The sequence below is a fragment of the Bufo gargarizans genome, chromosome 3, assembly GCF_014858855.1.
Source record: "Bufo gargarizans isolate SCDJY-AF-19 chromosome 3, ASM1485885v1, whole genome shotgun sequence".
NCBI classification, from domain to species: domain Eukaryota; kingdom Metazoa; phylum Chordata; class Amphibia; order Anura; family Bufonidae; genus Bufo; species Bufo gargarizans.
Genome location: NC_058082.1, coordinates 29,156,579 through 29,178,926, shown reverse-complemented (window position 1 = coordinate 29,178,926; position 22,348 = coordinate 29,156,579). Strand labels below are relative to the sequence as shown.

Genomic DNA, 22,348 nt, shown 5'->3' with positions numbered 1-22,348 from the left:
TAGTAATGCCCCCATCTGTGCTCATTAGTAACAGCCCATGTAGGAAAATACCGGCAATTATTATTGCCCGTAGAAAATAATTACCGGCACTGGCAAGAGCACTAAAATACCGTCTTGGCCGGTGAGTTATCGGCTGAGTGGCAACCCTATATCTTATAGGATAGGGGATAAGTTGTCTTAATGGGACAACCCCTTTAAACTCTAATACCAGGCACAGAATATGGACAACAGTGGCGCTGTTTCTGGAAAAAAGTAGAACCCTTTTTTCTAATCCAGAACAACCCCTTTAAGGACAATAAAGAAAATCTTCAAAATGCTATATTCTCCATGCTAATATGGCAGCTTTGGCTCCAGATTTCGCCTTTTTTAAATAAATCTCCCCTCGCTCTGTGATTTGTTGTTGTGGGCAACAACGACAGTTTTTCTTTTTCTGTCTTTGTAGAATGGCCTCAGCAACCAATCACAGCGCAGATATCATTTTTCAAGAGCAGAATATGAAATGAAATCTGCTCAGTGATTGGTTGCTAAGGACATTCTACTAAGACAGAAAACAAAACACAGTCTGTTGCCCCTTGCAACCAATCACAGCGCAGCTTTCATTTTTCAACAGCAGAGTATGACATAAAAGATACGCTGTGATTGGTTGCTAGGGGCAACATAGACATTTTCAGACCTCCAAATAAAGACCGGGGAAAATCCACTTCACAGTTCCATTTATAAAATGTATACGTCTATACAGTGCATGATATTTACAAGGGCTCACGTTTCACCACCACATTGTTGAGCATCACTCATCCATCGACTCTGACATACTGACAACTTAAACACAGACGGTAAACAGGCTCCATACAGTGCATAACAACACAACATAACCGTACACGCGGACCCTGTTGTTACCAACACATGCTGTAACAGGTCGCCGAAAAGTGCGCCTTCTCTTCGATGTAAAGGAATCTCTACTGACTGGTTGTGTCACTGATGAGACACTGGAAACAATGGGGTGTACTGGTTGATCTAGTATGCACTTGGTTGCGGACTCCAATCCATCAGATGGAAATGTCCTTTAAACTGCGGAGCGTGCTCAGTAGTGCCGCATCCAGTGCGTACTTATCCGTTACCATGGTGACATACTGCGCCCCCTACCCCTGGTCACTGGTAAACATGGACTGGACAACAGTCTCTCTAGTGGGGTGAGGTAGGTGGTCCATGCCGAGGTCGCTCAGGCTGAGATGATACGTAGCTCAATCTCTTCTGCTGTAAGTAACAGAGAATGAAGGAGATATTAGAGTTTATGGATCAGGAAGATCAGATTATACAACACATACACTGTTATACGCCTGTAAATCAACAGAGCCAGGGTTGCCACCTTTCCCAACAAAAAATACCGGCCAAGTTAAGCCACACCCCAAAAGGGGTGTTTTTGTAGGGGCGTGACTTAACACACTATGTCATAATGTGGCTCCCAGTAATATTAATGCCTCCATTAGTGCCCCCAGAATTGATAATGCCCCCAGTAATAGTATTGCCTCCATTAGTGCCCCCCAGAATTAATAATGCCCACATTAGTACCCCCAGTAATATCAATGCCCCCATTAGTGCCCCCCAGTATTCATAATGTCCCCATTAGTGTCCCCAGTAATAGCAAAGCCTCCTTTAGTGCCCTCCCAGAATTAATAATGTCCCCCATTAGTGCCCCCCCAATAATAGTAATGGCCCGATTGGTGCCCCCCAGAATTAATAATGCCCCATTAGCACCCTCAGTAATAGTAATGCCCCCATTAGTGCCCCCCAAAATTAATAATGCCCACTTCTCTACTTGTGCAAAAAAAAAACCTCATCCATCTGATCACGCCGCAGTGTACACTTGATGCTCACTGGAAGCTCAGGACAAGACCTGCGCAGGTTCTGTCCTGAGCTTCCAGTGAGCAGCGAGTGTTCACTGCGGCACGAGCAAATCGAGGTGGTGAGATACATTTTTTTTGGGGGGGGGGGGGGGGGGGCGGAAGTTAAAGGCTGTACTAATGAGCGCTACACAATGGAACAGTCCATATAGGAAAATACCTGCAAAAATTACCGGCATCGGCAGAGGAACTAAATTACCGGCGGAGTGGCAACCCTAAACAGAGCTCTAGTTTGGACCCCAAGAGCTGACTGTTCTCTATGGTGTCCAATCCACGGAGTAGATAATAATTCCCTTCTTACAGTCAGGGACGGACTGGCTGTAGACCCCAGAGGGAAATATCCTGGTGGACTGATGCCCAGGGGGCTGCCCAAGCCCTCCGCACAGTTGCTGGTCAGGTACATAACGATCTCATGCTCTCAGCATTAATTAATGCAGGGAGCATCAGGTACTTATGCCTCTGGCCAGCGGCCGCAGGTGCCCTCCTGAATTCAATTTTATCAATATCCTCAGTATGGTGATAGGGCAGTATATTACGCTGCACTGTGGCATTTGGTTCTGCAGGGGCAGTACTTTGTGCTGCACTATAGTATTGCTGGCCCCGCCTATTTCTGTTTGCCCCTGCCTACTTGTAGCTTGCGTTGGCCCTGCCTACTTGTGTTGCCCCGTATTTCTGTCAATTTGGACTTGCCTACAACTTGGGGCCATTTTTATGTTTTGTTTTATTATCGGGCCCACTTTAAGTTTCCAGTCCGCCCCTGCTTAAAGCCATAATCCCACCGCTCTATTCTGTAAGGAGCCGTAAAAAGGGCATGAGGTCTGATTTCATTTATGGGATCTGGTCAGGTGACTAATTTAATTTCGGTGGCCTGGTTTGGGGTCTGCATGGTATTTTATGTCAGACATGTAGGGGGACCCTATCTATACTTAACAGTTTTATATGGGGCACAATTAGTATTCTGTGCTCCGTATGGTGCTATAAAGAGATCCCAATGTATATAGCACTATTATTATGGAGCTCTATCTGTATGGTGCTATTTAACGTAGGGTTCTTTACGTGTATGGTGCTATTTACTGTGAGCTACAGGCTTTTATAGCAGTACAGTGCGGTGATACTCTGTATACCACCTGTGTAGTATTAGGCCACTTACTGTATGGTAGTAATTTTCTTACTTCGGTACTAATTTTTACATATTAACAACAGTATAGTGGTATTTTTCAGTCACTGTGTGGTGGTTTTATTTTGTCACGGTAAGGCCTCTTTCACACGACAGTATGTCCATTTCAGTGTTTTGCGGTCCGTTTTTCACGGATCCGTTGTTCCGTTTTTTGCTTCCGTTGTGGTTCCGTTTCCGTTCCGTTGTTCCGTTCCGTTTTTCCGTATGGCAAATACAGTATACAGTAATTTCATATTAAAAATTGGGCTGGGCATAACATTTTCAATAGATGGTTCCGCAAAAAACGGAACGGATACGGAAGACATACGGATGCATTTCCGTATGCATTCCGTTTTTTTGCGGACCCATAGACTTTAATGGAGCCACGGAACGTGATTTGCGGCCAAATATAGGACATGTTCTATCTTTAAACGGAACGGAAAAACGGAAATACGGAAACGGAATGCACACGGAGTACATTCCGTTTTTTTTGCGGAACCATTGAAATGAATGGTTCTGTATACGGACCGTATACGGACCGCAAAAAACGGCCCGCAAAACGGAAAAAAAAAACGGTCGTGTGAAAGAGGCCTTAGGAAGGGTGGTAGGGGTTGTGGGGAGTTTATTATCCAGTCACTGTCTGGTGGTAATATTCAGTCACTGTCCAGTGGTATTATTTAGGCACGGTTTGGTAGTATTTTTTCATCACTAGGGCAGCGTGAACTGCAAATGACCCCCTGCCAACAGACTATGTTACAGCGGCACAAAGAGTCACTATAACGAAGTGCATGTGAATAGATTTGGTTGGGGCTATTCTGAAGGGCATTATCTCAGTGGTCTGAAACCTTTAACCCCTGTACAGGGATCCAGACTTCACTGCAGAGAAACCACCAGGCCACTACCTCTTGGAGTAGTGTGAATTCAAGTGACTGCTAATCCACAGGTAGGGCGGGCAGTGTACGTGCAATCCAATAAACAGTCTGAGGTTAAGGTGGGCAACTCAGGGTCAGAATGGAGATCAGGGACAGGTCAGGCCAGGCACCGTAGGGTCAAATCCAAAAGTCAGGCAGTAGTCAGTACATAGGACGGTAAAACAAGCTAACTGCACACCTCTGCAGGACGATAACATACTGCAATCTATTGCTCAGGCACCTTCCCACAGGGGAAGGTGCCTAAAGTAGCTCATGGTAAGATTAGGGTGCATGTGCTGGCCCTTGGACAGCCAGAGAGAGCATGAACATGCCCCCCTTTTGGGCAAGAAGCAGGCCTCAGCTTGCTTGGTAGGACGTTGTAACTTCGGGAGATGTACTCCGTATTGTAGTTACCTCTCCGATGCTGCTTTTTCCTCTGGGCAATGTTAATACATTTGTTGCAGATCCACATCAGGCAGACCAATACGGCGGATCCTGTGGCGAGAAATGCAATGAACACAGCCACAAAGTAGAACTCTTCATAGCGGATTTCTGAAACAAGAAAGAGTCATGAAGAAAATGGCAGCAATTCGACCTTAACATAAGAAAACGCCAAGAGAGGAGGAGAGAGGTTCTACCATGAACATTGAGGATAATTGTGCTCTGCTTGGTACTTCCAAAGTCATCACTCACTGTGATCATATAGAAACCAGTGTCTCTCACTTCTACATTCTGTAGCTGTATGGAGCCATTCTCAAACCTGTGAACCCGTCCTGTGTAACTGGCAGAGATATTAACGTAAGAGTTCACCTTCCACTCAATGATACACTGCGACTTCCAGCTCGACATGTATTGCCATTGTATCCACGGGGTTCCGTTACTTCTGTACTCAACAGACAGGAGGACATTTTGGGTCACGGTTGCGTTTATGATAGGGTCTGAGACCAGGAGTCTGATTCCTTTAGCTGGAAAGAAAGAAAAACCTCCATGAAGTGATATTATTTGCAGATTCTCTCTAGTTTACACATTTTCCTGAAGGATCTGGTCTGAAAGTCTTGAAGGATCTGATCTGACACATTCATGATGGACCAAACATGGATCAGTGAGACCACACTCTATGGGTCCATCATTCATGTCTTTCATGCACAAGGAAGAAAGGCTCTCTTTGACTCTTCGAACTAGGACTGTGAGGGTTGGAGGACTCTCTGAGTGACCAAAAAAGGAAACCCCATGAGGTCCACTATGGCTGCCAGCTACTTCCTGTCCCAGAAACTGAAGACAAGAGTCTTGATCATAAAGTGTTAAGTATATAAGGGAAATAACACATGCAATTACTCCAGAGATGTAAAGGGTAGGCTCATAGGAGGCTGTCCTGAGTGGAAGAGTCCCCACTAGGATGTCCATATGCCTAACAGGGCATATGGAAAGGTGTTGTCTTTATAAGACAACTCCCTTAAAGGGGTCGTCTCACCTGGAACATTGGTAACATGTCGCTAGGATATGCTAGCAATATCAACCTCTGGGACTGGCACCTATCTCTAAAACAAGGTTTCCAAAGAAAACGAGAGTGCACTGTGCATGCGCAGCCACCACTCCATTCACTTCTATGGAGCTCCCATCTGAGGGGCCAATTGTGGCCCCTCCTCGCCGATCAGATATTGATAACCTATCCTGAGTATAGAACATCAACAGTGAAGGAACGGACAACCCCTTTGACAACATCAGCATAGAATTTGGATGTTCTCCCCATACTCTGGGCTCTTTCACTGTTGAATTTGTCTTACTTTATTTCTTTTACTACTAATAAATACAATAAAACCACATGTATTATTTTATGTCACATGCTTTTTTTTTTTTTTTGTGTTTTAGTTTAATTTCTTCACACATGTAAAATGCATGTTTTCAGGTGGTTTTTTTCTCCTCATAAAAACGGTTATGTAAAAATGCAAGAACAAAAGCCATTGATCCAGGGAGTTATTCTGATTGCCTGACTGGATTCGGAAAGAATTATTTTCCTGCTAAAATGATGAAAATTGTCTTCTTCCTCATTAAGGTTTGTTTATTTTGCCCTCCCCTGGATCAACTTTGCAGGATAACAGGTTGAACTGGATGGACGGATGTCTTTTTTCAGCCTTACAAATTATGTTACCATGTTACATGCTGCAATAAAAAGAAAACAGAAAAAAAAACACCCTGGAAAAAAAATGCCAATATGAAAAAAACACATTGGTGTCCTGCTTTTCAAAATTCCCTTTGACTTTCACTTAACATCTAGAGATGGTGTTTGTGCTTCAAAACAGCAGCAGCAAAAAAAAACAACAAACAAAAACCCACGCATCAAAAGACAGCAAAAACACCATAATAAACCTATGTGTAAACCTAGCCTAGTATTTGGCATTTTGCACCAGTTCATGCTGTACTATAATTCTCTCCTTTCTATAGTGCTGTATGATCTGTATCGTCTGCAGGCGCTCAGATCAAAGCCGCTTCACTAATAATGTTCTAAAAACTTCCTGAAATATCTATAACCATTGTTTGAAATGCTAGATAATCATATCAGCTTAGCTGGTGATTGGTTTCTTTATGACTCTTGTGATGTACAGCTCTGGAGCATCTTTTCTTTGAAGGCTGCAATGAGACGATAGCAATATGAGCAATTCCCTTATAGGATGTTATCATTGTCGGAATCCTTCCATTTACGAGCATAAATAAATTCAAGAGGCTTTTAATCCTGTGGGCACATTAGGATAAAGACGAAATCGTACTGTAGGTTCTTAATGGGGTTGGCCACCTTTTGTTTAGTTTTTTTTGGTCACCCCACCACCACCCCTCCTAGACAGACCTGCAGAGGGAAGCATACTTTATCTCCTCCCTGCCTCTGAGTCCCGGCTCCTTCGCTCCCCGGGCTTGGCTACCTTGCTCCGATCCCCTGCTGTCAACATCTGCAATCGTTGGCTGCAGCAGTGACCTGCTCCCTTTGCATAAAGTAAATTGGCCGCATGACATAAAGGGATCAGGTCACCCATGCGGCCAGTGATCGGCTGCAGCGATATCAAAGAAGAAGTTGACAGGGGAGACCCAAAGGAGGCAGTCGAGACCGGGAAGAAAGTCTGCAAAGAGCGGTGGCCAAACCCCCTCAAAAAATAAAATATATGTGATCAATCCCTTTGAGGTAGGTAATCAAATCAGGGAATGATGACATCAGCAGAGGATGAGTGTGCTGATCTTGTTGTAGGCAGTGACCTGCTCCACCAAAGCATGCAATAGTGGGTCCAGTTTCTAACACAAAATCAAGACCCAGAAGGTTAAACTCATGAAGATGTTTCATCTTCATCACTTTTTTTTTTTGTTATTTGACAGCCCATTGACAACTTGTCTTGTTTGTGGACAAATTGGTCTTCAGAATCATTTCTTTCAATGAGCTCAATTGGAAGGTCATAGCCATGACACATATTATGGCAAGAGCATGGAGGGTAGTTGTAGGTTGTAGACCTTCCTGAAGAGGTGGGTTTTCAGGTTGCTTTTGAAGGTTTCAGAGGTGGAGAAAAGTCAGATCAGTTAGGCCTCTTTCACACGGGCGTCAGTTTTTTGGCCCGGATAAGAGGCGGGTGCGTTGTGGGAAAATGCGCGATTTTTCCGCGCGAGTGCAAAACATTGTCATGCGTTGCACTCGCGTGAGAAAAATCGCGCATGTTTGGTACCCAAAACCGAACTTCTTCACAGAAGTTCGGGCTTGGGATTGATGTTCTGAAGATTGTATTATTTTCCCTTATAACATGGTTATAAGGGAAAATAATAGCATTCTGAATACAGAATGCATAGTAAAACAGCGCTAGAGGGGTTAAAAAATAAAAATAAAAATTTAACTCACCTTAGTCCACTTGATCGCGAAGCCCGGCATCTCCTTGTGTCTCCTCTGCTGAACAGGACCTGGGGTGAGCATTAAATAGAGGTTAAGGACCTTTGATGACGTCACTCCGGTCATCACATGGTACGTCACATGATCTTTTACCATGGTGATTCACCATGGTAAAAGACCTCACATGGTCATGGTCATCACATGGTCTTTTACCATGGTGAATCACCATGGTAAAAGATCATGTGACGTACCATGTGATGACCGGAGTGACGTCATCAAAGGTCCTTAATCTCTATTTAATGCTCACCCCAGGTCCTGTTCAGCAGAGGAGACACAAGGAGATGCCGGGCTTCGCGATCAAGTGGACTAAGGTGAGTTAAATTAATTTTTTATTTTTTTTTAACCCCTCTAGCGCTGTTTTACTATGCATTCTGTATTCAGAATGCTATTATTTTCCCTTATAACTATGTTATAAGGGAAAATAATACAATCTTCAGAACATCAATCCCAAGCCCGAACTTCTGTGAAGAAGTTCGGGTTTGGGTACCAAACATGCGCGATTTTTCTCACGCGAGTGCAACGCATGACAATGTTTTGCACTCGCGCAGAAAAATCGCGCATTTTCCCGCAACGCTCCCGCCTCTTATCCGGGCAAAAAAACTGTGTGAAAGAGGCCTTAGGGTAACAAGTTCTAGAATAGGGGGGATGCATGGAGTATGAAAAACAGACTAGAGGAGAGTAAAGAAGGAGGTCTTCTAAGATTGGACATTACATGTGGGGATGTATTGGGAGATTAGGTCAGAGATGTATGGAGGGGACAGACTTGCATGTCGTCGTGAATATTTTGTACTGAATTCTCTGGGCAGTTGTTATCTAGTAGATAGACTAGCAGAGGGAAGGCGCAGAGGAAATGAGGGAAGAGATAGATTAAAGGTGTGTCTACATAGGACCTTTCTGAGACAGCAAGTCTCAGAAAGGTCCTATGACCAAAAAGATCTGGGCGACTTGAGTACAACTTGCCATCTACAACTTGCATAGTGCATTTTAGCGCTATGAACTGGCTGTAAAAACACTTACAAATAATTAGATCCGATGTCTTAATACAACATCACAATCTTCATGTGGCTCGACACATGTTTCCTTGTAGCCAAACTGAGTGTAGATTGGAGGAATGCAAGAGTGTTAGATGGGAGGCCAAAGAAAAGGATGTTGCAGTAGTCTAGGCGGGAGATGATGAGGGCATATTATGAACACAATGCTGGAACCCCTGCAATTCTATTAAACCAAACATAGATCACTGTAGATCTCCATGGTGATCTTTGCGCAATTTAGTTAAATCATGGAGGTTCTGGGTGTTGCAGCCAAAGTATGGAAAATGAAAAATACTCATATTGACCCCCAGTGAAACCGATGCAAAGTATCAAACCTTCTCTCAGTGCACCAGCATGGACTTTGCTTTGTGATCACCTTACCCTCTTATTGTGTACCATATAGTGCCCAAATAAATAATAGTACCCTATAAATAAAGTAGGAAAGGTCGTTGCATATGGCGCATCTACTTTTCCATATGTTATAGGATTGGTATGCAAGATCCAGGTGACCAGAAGGTCCATTGGGCAGAGCCAAGCATCAGAGGCAATTGCAGTCCTCATATGAATATAGATAGGGGTAGATGACCTACTGTAGGTCTCTGAACATGATGTACAGTTTTCTGCCTAATCTTAAGTACAAATGAGATGAATAAAGCGGGGGAACCCCATTCTTTCTGGAAATAGTTTTATTTATGAATCTACAATCAATAATTGATGCAGACGCTTCCTGCCAGGAGAAAATAAGAATGCATTATTGAGTGGAGATAGTCCAATTCTGCTAAGTGCAAGGCACACTGTTGTCAGTTCAGTACAATGTATTTATTATTTTTTTATATAGCACATATCTGCAGCGCTGTGACCACTTGCTGGGCCGGATTGGCCCTAGACCTTACAGGGAAATTTCCCGGTGGGCCGATGCCCAGGGGGCTGCCTGGGCCCTGCTCACGGCCGGCCAGTGGAAGTTTTTGGGGATGTATTTTGCACTGCTGGCAGTATTTTGTGATGCATTGTGGTATTGCACTATGCACTGTGGCTCTGTTGGAGTGGTATAATGTGCCACAATATGGTATTGCTGGCCCTGTTTTCCATCAGTTTGGACCCGACTACAAAACAGGGGCACTTTTAGTATTTTTTTCAGGACCACTTTAAGTTCCCAGTCCTCTCCTGCATTAGTGGAGCTCGCAAGTTCCAGGAAACACACACAGACACAGGGAGAACATACAAACTCCATGCAGATGTTGTCCTTGGTCAGATTCAAATCTAGGACCTCAGCGCTGCGAGGCACCAGTGCTGACCACTAAGCCACCAAGCAGCCAAGTGAATGATTATGCAAAAAAAAACTCAAAGAGAATATGGTTCCTTGATGTCCTTAATCCGGAAATTAAAAAGTCTTTGCATCCAATTCTTAAAAGGGTTATCCTACCTTCTCCCCACTGCTGGGACCTGGCTCCTTTGCTCCTTGGCCTCGGCTGCCTTACTTCAATCCCCCTCTGTCAAATTCCGCTTTGACACCGATGCAGCCAATCACTGCCCGCAGAAGTGACCTTCCCCCCTTGCATCAGGTGACCAAATAACATGATGCAGGAATAGCAGGTCACCACTACAACCAGAGATTGGTTGCAGCAGTGTCAAAGAGGATGTTGACAGCGAGGGACCCGAGCAAGCAGCTACGGTCTGGAAGCAAGTTTCCTTTTGCAGGTCTTTCAGGAAGAAGAGGGGTGTGCTAACCCCCCCCCCCCCACCACCACCACCACAAATGGTGACCAACCTTTTTAAAGGGAAGACGTCATCGGCGCAGACGCACTGAGGGAGTGCTGAGGAGGCGAGCCTCCTTATCTCAGAGCGCCTGCGCCGAATCAACACAGGCGCGTGATTTTTGAAATGCTGACAGGGCCGGCCGGAGGAGGAGATCGTGGCTGGCCCTGTCAATCAACAGAAGGAGGGGGCGGTTTTCTGCGGCTGCTACCAGCAAGTAGACGCCCTACTAGCTGGTAGACAGGTAATTAGCATATCTTAAAAGTACGTTTTTTGCTAAATCTACTGAACGAAAATTATTAATAACATAATGTATGGCAATATGGCAGGATAGGGATTATAAGTACACAAAAAAAATAAAATAAATTTGTTTAGTGGGGTGACAGAAGCTCCTTAAGAAAAAGTTGCATTTTACCACCTTTTTTACTGCATTATTTTTGCATGCTGCTATGTATGAATGCACCATTAAACTGTAATAAAAGACTTTCTGGCTTGTAAAAGCCCAGAGTTTACTCAATATCCATATATTCTACATAGTTTAATATTATACAAGGAGTCACTTATTAAGACTCATCCTGTAGTTACTCATTTCCATGTCTCATAAAACAATGTCTGGGAGGTTTACAGTACTAGTATGGGAAGGAGAACAGACCTCTGATCTACCTCAATGTAAAATCTAACAATATATGGGTTTTTGTCCACGACTGGTCCGCCAGACTACCGGAGGATCCTCCAGTGAATAAGAAGCCCCAAATATCCATCTGAAGATAACCCCATTTGGAGGTGACTTTAAGGGCCAGAGGACAGGTCATCAGTTAAAATATCTCAGACAACCCCTTTAATAATATCTATAACATTATTATTTCTTGTAAATTTATAGAATGTCGGAAGCTGCTGTGTAAAGGCCCTTTTTTCATGGGCGGAGGATTGGGGCAATTTTTGGAAACGACTATTGCCCAGTGTAAAGCTAACACCAATTACCAAAGAAACGAGCAAACATTTGTTCATTCTTTGGGTGATTACATCTTTCATGTGGCTCATCAAATCATTTGATGTGCCACATGTCCTCTGTAAACCAGGATCTTCTGCCGGCAAACAATGAATCATTATGGGAAGAAGCTATCACAGCAGAGCTCACTCATTCCCTTAGTGAGAGGATAATTGCTGTGTGGAAATGCAGCCCTACTGTGGCTCAACAATAGGCAATTATCGAGATCGAGCTGTTTGTTCCTGATAATTGCCTTTCAATTGGCATCTGTAAATGGGCCTTTACCAATCTCAGACATTGTTTTTATTTATCTTATATAGCGCCACTATATTCTGCAGCGCTTTACAGACATTAGCATCCAACTGTGCCCAATGGGGCTCACAATCTAAGGTCCCTATCAGTATGTCTTTGGAGTGTGGGAGGAAACCGGAGGAAACCCACGCAAACAATATATGCCATCAATGTCATATAGACGTGGGTCCCACCCATCTCTCAAATTGGCCCCCGAAGTGAAGGAAAGTGTACGAGCGCGGCCACAAGTTCCCAAAACAGAGCTGGTGGCTGTGCATGCACGGTGTGAAGGAGAGCGTACAAGTGCAGCCACCATTCATTCACCGCTATGGGATTTCCGAAAATGGCTGAGCATGCTCGCTCTGCTATTTTCGGAGTTCCCATAGCAGTGAATGGAGCCCGGTATGCTCTCCATCACTTCAGGGGCCCCATTATGGACATAGGAGTGAGTCCCAGAGGTGGGACCCTCACCTTTCTGACATTGATGGCATATCCTAGCGATATGCCATCAATGTCTAAGATAAGAATACTCCTTTAACTTTGCAAAACTTCTGCTTGCCTTGTCTTATACTGATTTTGATTCATGTTGTTTTCTTCTCTGTTCACATTTAAAATTAAACTAATTTCTTCTTATTTCCAGCTATTAGATAGTGGTAGTAGGAGAGGCAGGAGCAGTTGAAGCTTAAAGGGGTTGTCCAGTACTTTATATTGATGACCTATCCTCCAGACTGATTTGAAGCTAAGACAGTGAGAGAAAAGGAAACAGAAAGTGGCCCTGGGTTGAAATTAACCACCCAGCTTGAGACACAGTGCCTTACATCAGCCTCTTAGGAAGCAATCGAGACTACATTGGAGTGTACCAGTCATTTAGAGGAGGTGCGTGCTAAAAAGTCTGTGGAGATAACCTGCATACAGGTTCTAGACCCCATAGCACCTTACCCGGAAGAATAGGAACCTTGGCATACTTTGGAGACAGATTGGCCACCCATTAGGAAGCTATGCCCCACTGTTGGGTACTTGTAGTGCAGCTTTTCGAAGGGAATAGAGATAGAGAGAAATACAGAGGGAGGGAGGGAGGGACTACCCCTGTGATTGAATAGAGAAAGTATAGTTACTGGATGAGAGGAAACTACTAGGCCCGTCTACCACCTTTGTAAACTATGGAAATTGCAAGACATGCAAGAATCTGAACTGTGACTAGAGCATAGAGTATGTATATGTACACTTTGCCACCATTATAGTCCATAATGAGTTGTTCATTTATTAAATCAGCCTCATCATTGGAGTTTGGGTGTGGGAAAAAAGTGATATATTATGTCCCCGGCTTGTCCCTGCCTTGAACCACACAATGCTTTCTAACACAGAGGGCACCCCACCTAACACCAGGCAGACCTCGAAACCAGGGTGTGCCCGAGGGAACAAGGGAGCACTGGGGAGGACCTAGGCCACCGTAATGACAATAACCCTCATCCTCACTGCCACCACTCCCGTCCTGTCGCCTGCTGACTGGCACTGCATATCACACCCCATAGTCATGTTCAGGAAATAAAATAACAAATCTATAATCAGAAAATAAAAACATAAAAAAGGAGAGAAGCAAGTATATGTGTCGCTGTCTGGTTTTAACTGCCAGAAAAAATATTATAGGTGGCATCTTCCCAGGGGTTGTCCCATGAAAAATATCCTAGTTTTCAAACCAGCACCTGGATCTGAATACTTTTGTAATTGCATGTAATTAAAAATTTTGCATAGCCAGTGAGTTATTTAATAAAATATATCTGTGTAACATAGAAACATAGAATGTGTCGGCAGATAAGAACCATTTGGCCCATCTAGTCTGCCCAATATACTGAATACTATGGATAGCCCCTGGCCCTATCTTATATGAAGGATGGCCTTATGCCTATCCCATGCATGCTTAAACTCCTCCACTGTATTTGCAGCTACCACTTCTGCAGGAAGGCTATTCCATGCGTCCACTACTCTCTCAGTAAAGTAATACTTCCTGATATTACTTTTAAACCTTTGCCCCTCTAATTTAAAACTATGTCCTCTTGTAGCAGTTTTTCTTCTTTTAAATATTCTCTCCTCTTTTACCTTGTTGATTCCCTTTATGTATTTAGCAGTTTCTATCATATCCCCTCTGTCTCGTCTTTCTTCCAAGCTATACATGTTAAGGTCCTTTAATCTTTCCTGGTAATGCCAGCTGCTGTTTTTTTCTTTCTTATTTCTTTGTCCTGCTCACTAAGATGGCCGCACATGCTCAGTTTCATCTTTCAACTGCCTCCTGAGCTGTGATAGGGAGAGCATGGACACGCCTCCTGAGCTGTGATAGGGAGAGCATGGACACGCCTCCTGAGCTGTGATAGGGAGAGCATGGACATGCCTCCTGAGCTGTGATAGGGAGAGCATGGACACGCCTCCTGAGCTGTGATAGGGAGAGCATGGACACGCCCCCTGAGCTGCAGCAGAAAGGACACTTCCCTTGCGTCGTCAGCTTGATATAAATCTAGCAGAGCAATGCATGGGGGAGATCTCTGGATCCATGTGAGGTACAGGGCTGGTTCTAGCTTTGTTAGAAATAGATTGTCATGTACTAGATGATGTCTGATTTTCATTTTTTCCATTAGTCATAGGATAACCCCTTTAAGTTAGATCTAGACTATGATGTTACATTTGTGGGATATACCATAAATCGGAGAGACATTCCAAGAACTTTTTTTTCTTTTTTCACTTTGGATGTAAATGGAGAAGAAACCTTCAAAATGAGAATATGAACAAACTGATAAAACTTTTAATTTTGATTCAAACTACAACACGTCAGCCATACGATAGATCATCAGTTCATACACCGTAGGTTCTTCCTGTTATCGTACTGGCACTTTTACTGTAAAGCAAACACCTAGCCCATCCCTGCCTTATCTGGAGGTGTAGCTGCAGTAATAGTAGGAGAAAGCTGTGTGGGGTGTGGACACTTTCCTGGTGAAAGTAATTTCCCACTATATCCACCCTGGTAGATACACACAAGGTGATCACAGAGACAACAGAGCCGTTTATTGCAGGATTTAATATGTACATGCAGTTATACACAGACTGATACTAGAGGGGTAGATTTTACCTTTACTATACTAATGTATGGACCTTGTTTGCTTAGTTTTTTGCCTTTAGAATTTATTGCACTGCAAGGCTTAAAGGGGTTTTCCAGAATTTACATATTAATGGCCTATCCTCAAGATAGTCCCAAGAAAGAAGATGGAGGCAGCATATCCGGTACAAAAATCCCTTTAATGGGAACCGCCAAGTGAACAAGCGTGCAACAGGTCGTGACGTTTCGGCTGATTCACAGCCTTTATCAAACATACTGTGAATCAGCCGAAACGTCACGACCTGTTGCACGCTTGTTCACTTGGCGGTTCCCATTAAAGGGATTTTTGTACCGGATATGCTGCCTCCATCTTCTTTCTTGGGACTTGTTGCGTAGGAGCCCTGATGAATCTTGGACTCCAGGTAGGCTGTTGCATGCCGGATGACCTCGAGATCTGGTGAGTGCGATTCCACAACTATTTTTTGTTACTATCCTCAAGATAGGTCATCAATATCATATCAGTGGGGGTCTAACTCTTGGGACCCCCGCCGATCAGATGTATAAAGAGGCCGCGGCCACGTTCAGTCATATGGCCTAGATGCAGTTTCAGTCCCAATTAAGTGAATGTAGCTCCACTGCAATACCGAGCACAGCCACTATGCAATAGATGGCGCTGTGCTCGGTGAGCTGTGAGGAGGCTACAGTGCTCCAATGAGCCCCGCTCCTACCTCAAACAGCTGATCAGCAGGGGTGTTGGGAGTCAGATCCCAGCCGATCTCATATTGATGATCCATCGTGAGGATAGGTTGTCAATATGTCGATCCTGGTGAACCGCTTTAACAACAGTTTTTATTAAACATATCAGCAAATTACAGTGTAACCAGGCTCATCATTGGGGAGGTGCTACACATTCATTACTTTACATGTATTTTAAATCAGATTTAAATTTTTTTTTTTAACTTTGTTTTTGGTGTTTTTGTCACTTGCTATAATTTTTGGCTTTCAACATAAAAAATAGCTTAAAGAATTGCAGTTGTCATTCTAGTCATTTGTCAAAATAAGCTGATGTTTCCTGTTTTAGTTGTGAGCTTTGCTGTGTAGACTTAGACAGAATAAGCAGAGCGATTTCATTATCATTAAGCCTCATGCAGACGTCCGTGAGATACGGGACTGGCATTGCAAGAGTGCACGGTGTCATGGCAACCAATGACGCCGTGCGCTCCTGCAATGCCAGTCTGGTATCTTATGGACCGTGTTCCACAGACGTCTGCATGAGGCTTTACTGGGCGGGCAAGTTAATGGCAGCACTAAAGCAGGGGATGATGGCATGAAAGTACTATACACCGGTGATGAGTGGCAGGGGCAATATTTGAATTCACGATATTTCATGAATATTCAGCATATATTAGCAAAATCGAGAATTCGTGATCTCCAGTCATTATTTTCTTGATTGCGAAAATCGGCTAACGGAAAATTCACGATACGAAAATTTGCGATCAACACTACTCCTAAAGTCAAAGCTATTGCAGCCTTCTCATTGGCCCACAAGCAAGAAGCAGTGAGGGATCATGGGTACTGATGAAAAAAAAAAACTAGAATATTCGCGATTACGAAGATATAGCACTATATTCTAGATATTCACGAATTCTCGAAGTGCCAATATTCGTGATAAAAATTCGCGATTAGAATATTCGCGATCAACACTACTATACACACACTATATGGACAGATAAAGCTTCGTATGCAGCGCCTATATCACCCCGTGGTCTCAGGGGAAGGGGCTGGACATTTTTATTTTCTGGGGGTGTAATAATCTATGACATTCCTCTGCAGCTGGTTCGTTTTGTCTAGGGAACAATCATTAGGAGAAATAAAATGGCAGCTGTCCTATTAATACACAAAAAACGTCCACGTCCGATCCCCTATTTTTGTGGATTGCACACAACTGTATTTTTGGTCCACGTCCGATCCCCTATTTTTGTGGATTGCACACAACTGTATTTTTGGTCCACGTCCGATCCCCTATTTTTGTGGGTTGCACACAGACCCAGTCATTTCTCTGGGTCCGAAAAACAAACTTGGACAGCATGCGGATGTCCTCCATGTGCTGTGTGGCCGGGCCGCAAATGATAGAACCTGACCTATTCTTGTCCGTTTTGCAGACTTAAACAATAGGCCTTTTTTTTTAAAGTGGGTACCCAGAAAATTTCGGAATGCACACGGATCGCATCCATATTAGGCCTCATGCACACAACCGTTGTGTGCATCCGCGGCCATTGTTCCGTTTTCCGTTTTTTTCCGCTGACCCATTTACTTGTAATGGGTCCGTGGAAAAATCTGAAAATGCTCCTTTTGGCATCCGCATCCGTGATCCGTTTTTCCAGTCCGTGAAAAAAAGAGGACCTGTCCTATTTTTTTCACGGACAACGGTTCACGGACCAATTCAAGTCAATGGGTCCGTGAAAAATCACAGCTGCACACAAGATTGTCATCCGCGTTCGTGATCCGTGTCCGTGATCCGTATCTTTTATTTTTCTATCATTTCAAAGGCAAACTTGACTTAGATTTTTTTTTTTTCATTTTTCATGTCCGTGGATCCTCCAAAAATCAAGGAAGACCCACGGAAGAAAATACGGACACGGATCAACGGAAAACGTTTTTGCGGTCCACAGAAAAAAAAAACGTCCGTGTGCATGAGGCCTTATGCAGATACATGATTTGCAGACTGCATAAACGAATATGGTCGTGTGCAGGAGGCCTTATCAAGAGAAAAAGCTCTGTGCGGTCACTCATGAGCGCCCACTGCAGGAGACATGTATTATTATGCGCCACCATTTAAAATTAATGAGCAACCATGTAACACAATCATATTTTGTATTCCTTTTTTTTTTTTTTTTCTATTATGAACATTTCTAGATCAGCAGTCTTATGTGGCCATACCCACGGACAAGCCCTTTAAATTGCAAACCCAGCTCAGCACGTCTATGCTCTAGATGTATAGTCATCCATATGCATGAACGGGCTGATGCATTATGTTGATACAATCTGTAGATATTTTATGGCTGGTATTATCAATTAACCTAAGAAGAGCTGCCCATCGTCCATGAAAATCCCTGCCGTTTACAGGATGAGAATATGACCCCCCAATGACGTGTTCTGCAGCCCTGTGCATGCAACCTGTTAGATGAAGAGCTGCGTCCATTAGGGAGCTGGCGATGGATTCCCTGAGATGATACTTCCACAGCATCCGATCTCTATGCTGAGTTTACACAGTGACAAACGTATGGGCAGAAATTGAATTACGGAGACGTCGGTCTGTTGCTGGAACGATTTGACATTTTTTCCCTCCATGTTTTCCAATTTACAAGCCGCATTGTAGGGGTCTAATCACTAAACCGCCACTAGGGTTCAATTATAGCAATTCATTTTGTGCATAAACTCAAATACTAATAATGCCTTAAAGGGGCAAGCCCATGGGGGGGGGGGGGGGGGGGTCATTGATTAGAAATATATTGCATTAATAGTGTAAACATTAGGATCTGCGCCGTGTAGCAGAGCTGAATTTGTAAGTAGCAAAATATCAATCTCAGCCCTGCTACGCCTGACAGACTCGTATCTGCTACGTCTCTAGTGCAATATTAATGGCAGAGCGTTTGCAGAGATAGGCAACATGTGACCTTTCTGTTGCTGCAGCGCTACCGGGAAAAGCTGGCACTTGTGGTTCCACAGTGGCCGCAGCTCCGTTGAGCAGTGCTAATCGCCGACACTTACTTTGCTGGATCTGATGAAGGAGACATAACGCGACGAACACGACAGATGCTCTGACTGGGCTCCAGCCTTTGAGATTCTTCATGGGAGAGACGGCGAGGGCACATGTCAGGTCCCTTTCATGATGATGAGGATGGGTGGTGTTATTCCGTCTTCATAGATGGAGGCGAGGAGAAGAGCGGAGCCCTCGGCGATGTGCACAGCACCTGCACTATGCACATCACCTTACTCCTCGCTGCTCCTTATATCTGAGGCTGCCGTCGCTGAGACTCTGGTTAAACCAGTTTTCATAGGCACGTCCTTTAAAAGAGACAGACACAGCGAAGGCAGCCAGCCTGCTCCCAGCACATGCCCAGTTATTGATTTATGGTCCTGCTGGCTGCACTACAAAGACATCTGAGCCGAGGGAAGGCCGTCATGGCTGCAAGTGCATGCATCCCTCCAGACACACCGGGGGTTAATCCTCTCCCAAAAATTAGATTTGAAAATGAAGGACGGATATGCGCAATGTGTGCGGCACAACCATTTGTCCACTTGTCTTTTTTCAGATACAAGAGTAACCCCATGACAGTATCAGCCACAGTACCCCCACAATGCAAAATGCTTTCGCAGCACTCCTTTAACATAGCTTGTAATAGTTCCCCCATAACACAGCCTACCAAAGTGCCTCCATAGCAAAGCTCATCATACCACAGATACTGCCTGATTCTAAAAGCCTGCCAGACTGCCAGAGTGCCCCTATAACAGCAGACATGCAATCAGAGTACCTGGCGCATTGTTCCTATAGCACAAACTGCCACAGTACCCCCATAACTCAATGAATTGTTCACGTGCCACAGTGCCCCCATACTACAGCTTATCACAGACTACAACATCTTCTTGGCACAGTGCCCACATAACACAGCTTATCCCAGTGCCCCCTTATCCATCCTTCCAGAGTACCTATGTAACAGAGCCTACCACAGTGCCCCCATAACACAGTCTGCTAGTGCTGCTATAGCACAACCTGCCACAGTGCCCCAAGACATAATTCATTTTTACTTGCTCCTTTTTTGGATGCTACAGTGCCCCCATAACATAACCTGACAGTGCTGCTATAGCAAATCCTACCACAGCGCTCAGAGGAAATTCAGGTGCCTCAGTGCCCTCATAGAATCGCCTGCCAGTACTGCTATAGCAGATCCTGCCGCAGTGCCCCCAGACAAAATTCATTTTAATCGCCTTTTTTTCAGACGACAGTCACCCCATAAAATAGCCTGATAGCCCAGCTATATAATATCCTGCCGCAGTGCCCCAGACATAATTCAGGTGCCTCAGTGCCCCCATAAAGTAGCCTGCCAGTGCTGCTATAGAAAAATCCTGCTGCAGTGCCCCCAGACATAATTCAGGTGCCTCAGTGTCCCCATAACATAACCTGACAGTGCTGCTATAGCAAAACCTGCCATAGTGCCCCAAACATCTTATTTACTTGCCCCTTTTTCAGATGCCACAGTGACCCCATAATCCAGCCAGTAAACCCACAATGCAGTCCGCCATAGCGCCAAATACATTACTTCTATAGAAGATCCAGCCACAATAACCCTAGTAGTAACAGTAGAACCACACTGCCTCCATAACAGTAACACTGACAGTGCCCTGTAACACAGCCAGCCTCCATAACTATGGTCTAGAGTTCCTCCACAACAAAGCCTAACATGCCACTGCAGTATATCAGAGCCATCCACAGTGCCCCATAAAACAGCCTGCCACAACCCCATCATGACGGTGCCAACCATGGTGCCCCCATACTGTACCAACCAAACTGCCTGCATGTAACAGCTCGCCACAACCCCCTATAAGAATAGCAGTTATGTGCCATCAAATCACAGTCCACACAGTGCCAAAAAACTGTGATAGACATAGTGACCCCATAGCCACACAGACTGGACTGAAACACGTGCAAATGACATCCACGGGTGTGCTGCTGAACGCTACCATAAAGTGTTAAAAAAAAAGACTAGAATCAAAAAGACAAAATGCTCCATGTTTGACTATTCTACATCTAAGGTACAAACAACAGTCTGGGCTGGCTCTGCCCAAATCCCTTCAGACCTATCTAGTGCGAACTTGACAGCAAGTGTTCAGTCTGCTTCCAGCAACTCCACTGGAAATGAAGTATCACATACAACCTTCCGTGAAAAGAGAGCATTTCAATTCCTTAAGGAAGAGAAGATACCCACTATAACAGATAAGGACAACTCCACCACTGATATAGATTCATCCTGATAGGAGTACCAATAGTAAACCCCCAAGTAGAGGACGTAGTAGAGCAATAGGGGTGGAAGAAGGCCCTATCAAAGTCAAGGGAGATCACAGGGAAAAACCCCAGAAGCTTCAAATGGATCCTCATTGGGTGGTTCCTCATCCAATTTTTTATCGAGAAGAGGGGGGAATCAGATAGGCCCACCATATTATCTAAGGGACAGGGATACTCAACGAGAAGACAAACACAAGTGAATGCAAATCAAGTGGTAAACCTCTCAGGGAAAACTCTCTCACCTAATGAACTACAAGTACTCTCCAGGGGACTATCTTTTGTTCCAATAACTGATTTTGATCTGTTTTCCTGGGTGAAAGATATTAATTTATTCACACGCAGGTTAAAATGGTATGAATTCTATAAGACTAATGACAGAGAAGAATGTGCTAAATTAGGCATTCCACTAGACTGTCTAGAGGGCACTAGAATTTTATAGTCATTAATGAGGGAGGAAGATAAGACTTGCTGGACAAGGTCCATTTACTCATTTATGTCTGATGAGTAAGAGGATGCCGCCACAACAAGATACCTCTGCCATTGACATTTTCTGAAGGCTGGTGACGCAACAGATTGACAAAATATCTGTTGATAGGGATAAATCGTCCAATTTAACAAAGGAAGAGAGAGATGCATTATGTACGTTGGAAAAAGATAAAGATATTACTATAAAACCGTCTGATAAAGGCAGTAATATAGTACTTTTAGATCATGATATGTATTGAGGATAATCGTTCCTGCTATGAGGTGTTACAATCTGATCCTACAGAAGTCTTCATTGAGGAGGGTCCATTTTAGTGGAGGCCCTTGAGTGTAAATTAATATCAAAGGACGAAATGAAATTTATGACTCCAAATAACCCACAGATTCCATCTTTCTATTCATTACCAAAGATTTATAAAGGATCCAACCCTTTAAAGGGGAGACCGATAGTTTCAGGGGTGGATTCCTTATCTCAGAATATTAGTGTTTATGTTGATAGGGTTTTACGTTTGTTTGTTTGTTACATCCTTACCATCTTACATCAGGGACACCACCACCAATACTCAAAATTCAGGATATTACTGTGGAGGAACATATATTGCGGGCATCAATTGATGTGGAAGCCCTCTACAGCAGTATTTCTCATGAGTAGGGTATAAGAGCAGTTCAACATTTCCTGGATTCAAGGGGTATTGAGTTTCGTCCACACAATGAGTTTATAATAAATCTACTTAGATTTATTTTAACACACAACTATTTTCTTT

General features: G+C 44.0%; 1 protein-coding gene across 1 annotated transcript; it reads right to left on the bottom strand.

The window, feature by feature from the left end:
• Nucleotides 1–696: 696 nt before the first annotated feature.
• Nucleotides 697–19,034, bottom strand: VSTM5 (V-set and transmembrane domain containing 5). The gene is made up of 4 exons (XM_044287958.1): nt 18,809–19,034; nt 4,607–4,933; nt 4,383–4,520; nt 697–1,254 (listed from the first exon to the last, which is right to left on the bottom strand). The coding sequence occupies exons 1-4, from the start codon at nt 18,888–18,890 to the stop codon at nt 1,220–1,222; spliced, it is 582 nt and encodes a 193-aa protein (XP_044143893.1). The 5' UTR covers nt 18,891–19,034; the 3' UTR covers nt 697–1,219.
• Nucleotides 19,035–22,348: the final 3,314 nt, after the last annotated feature.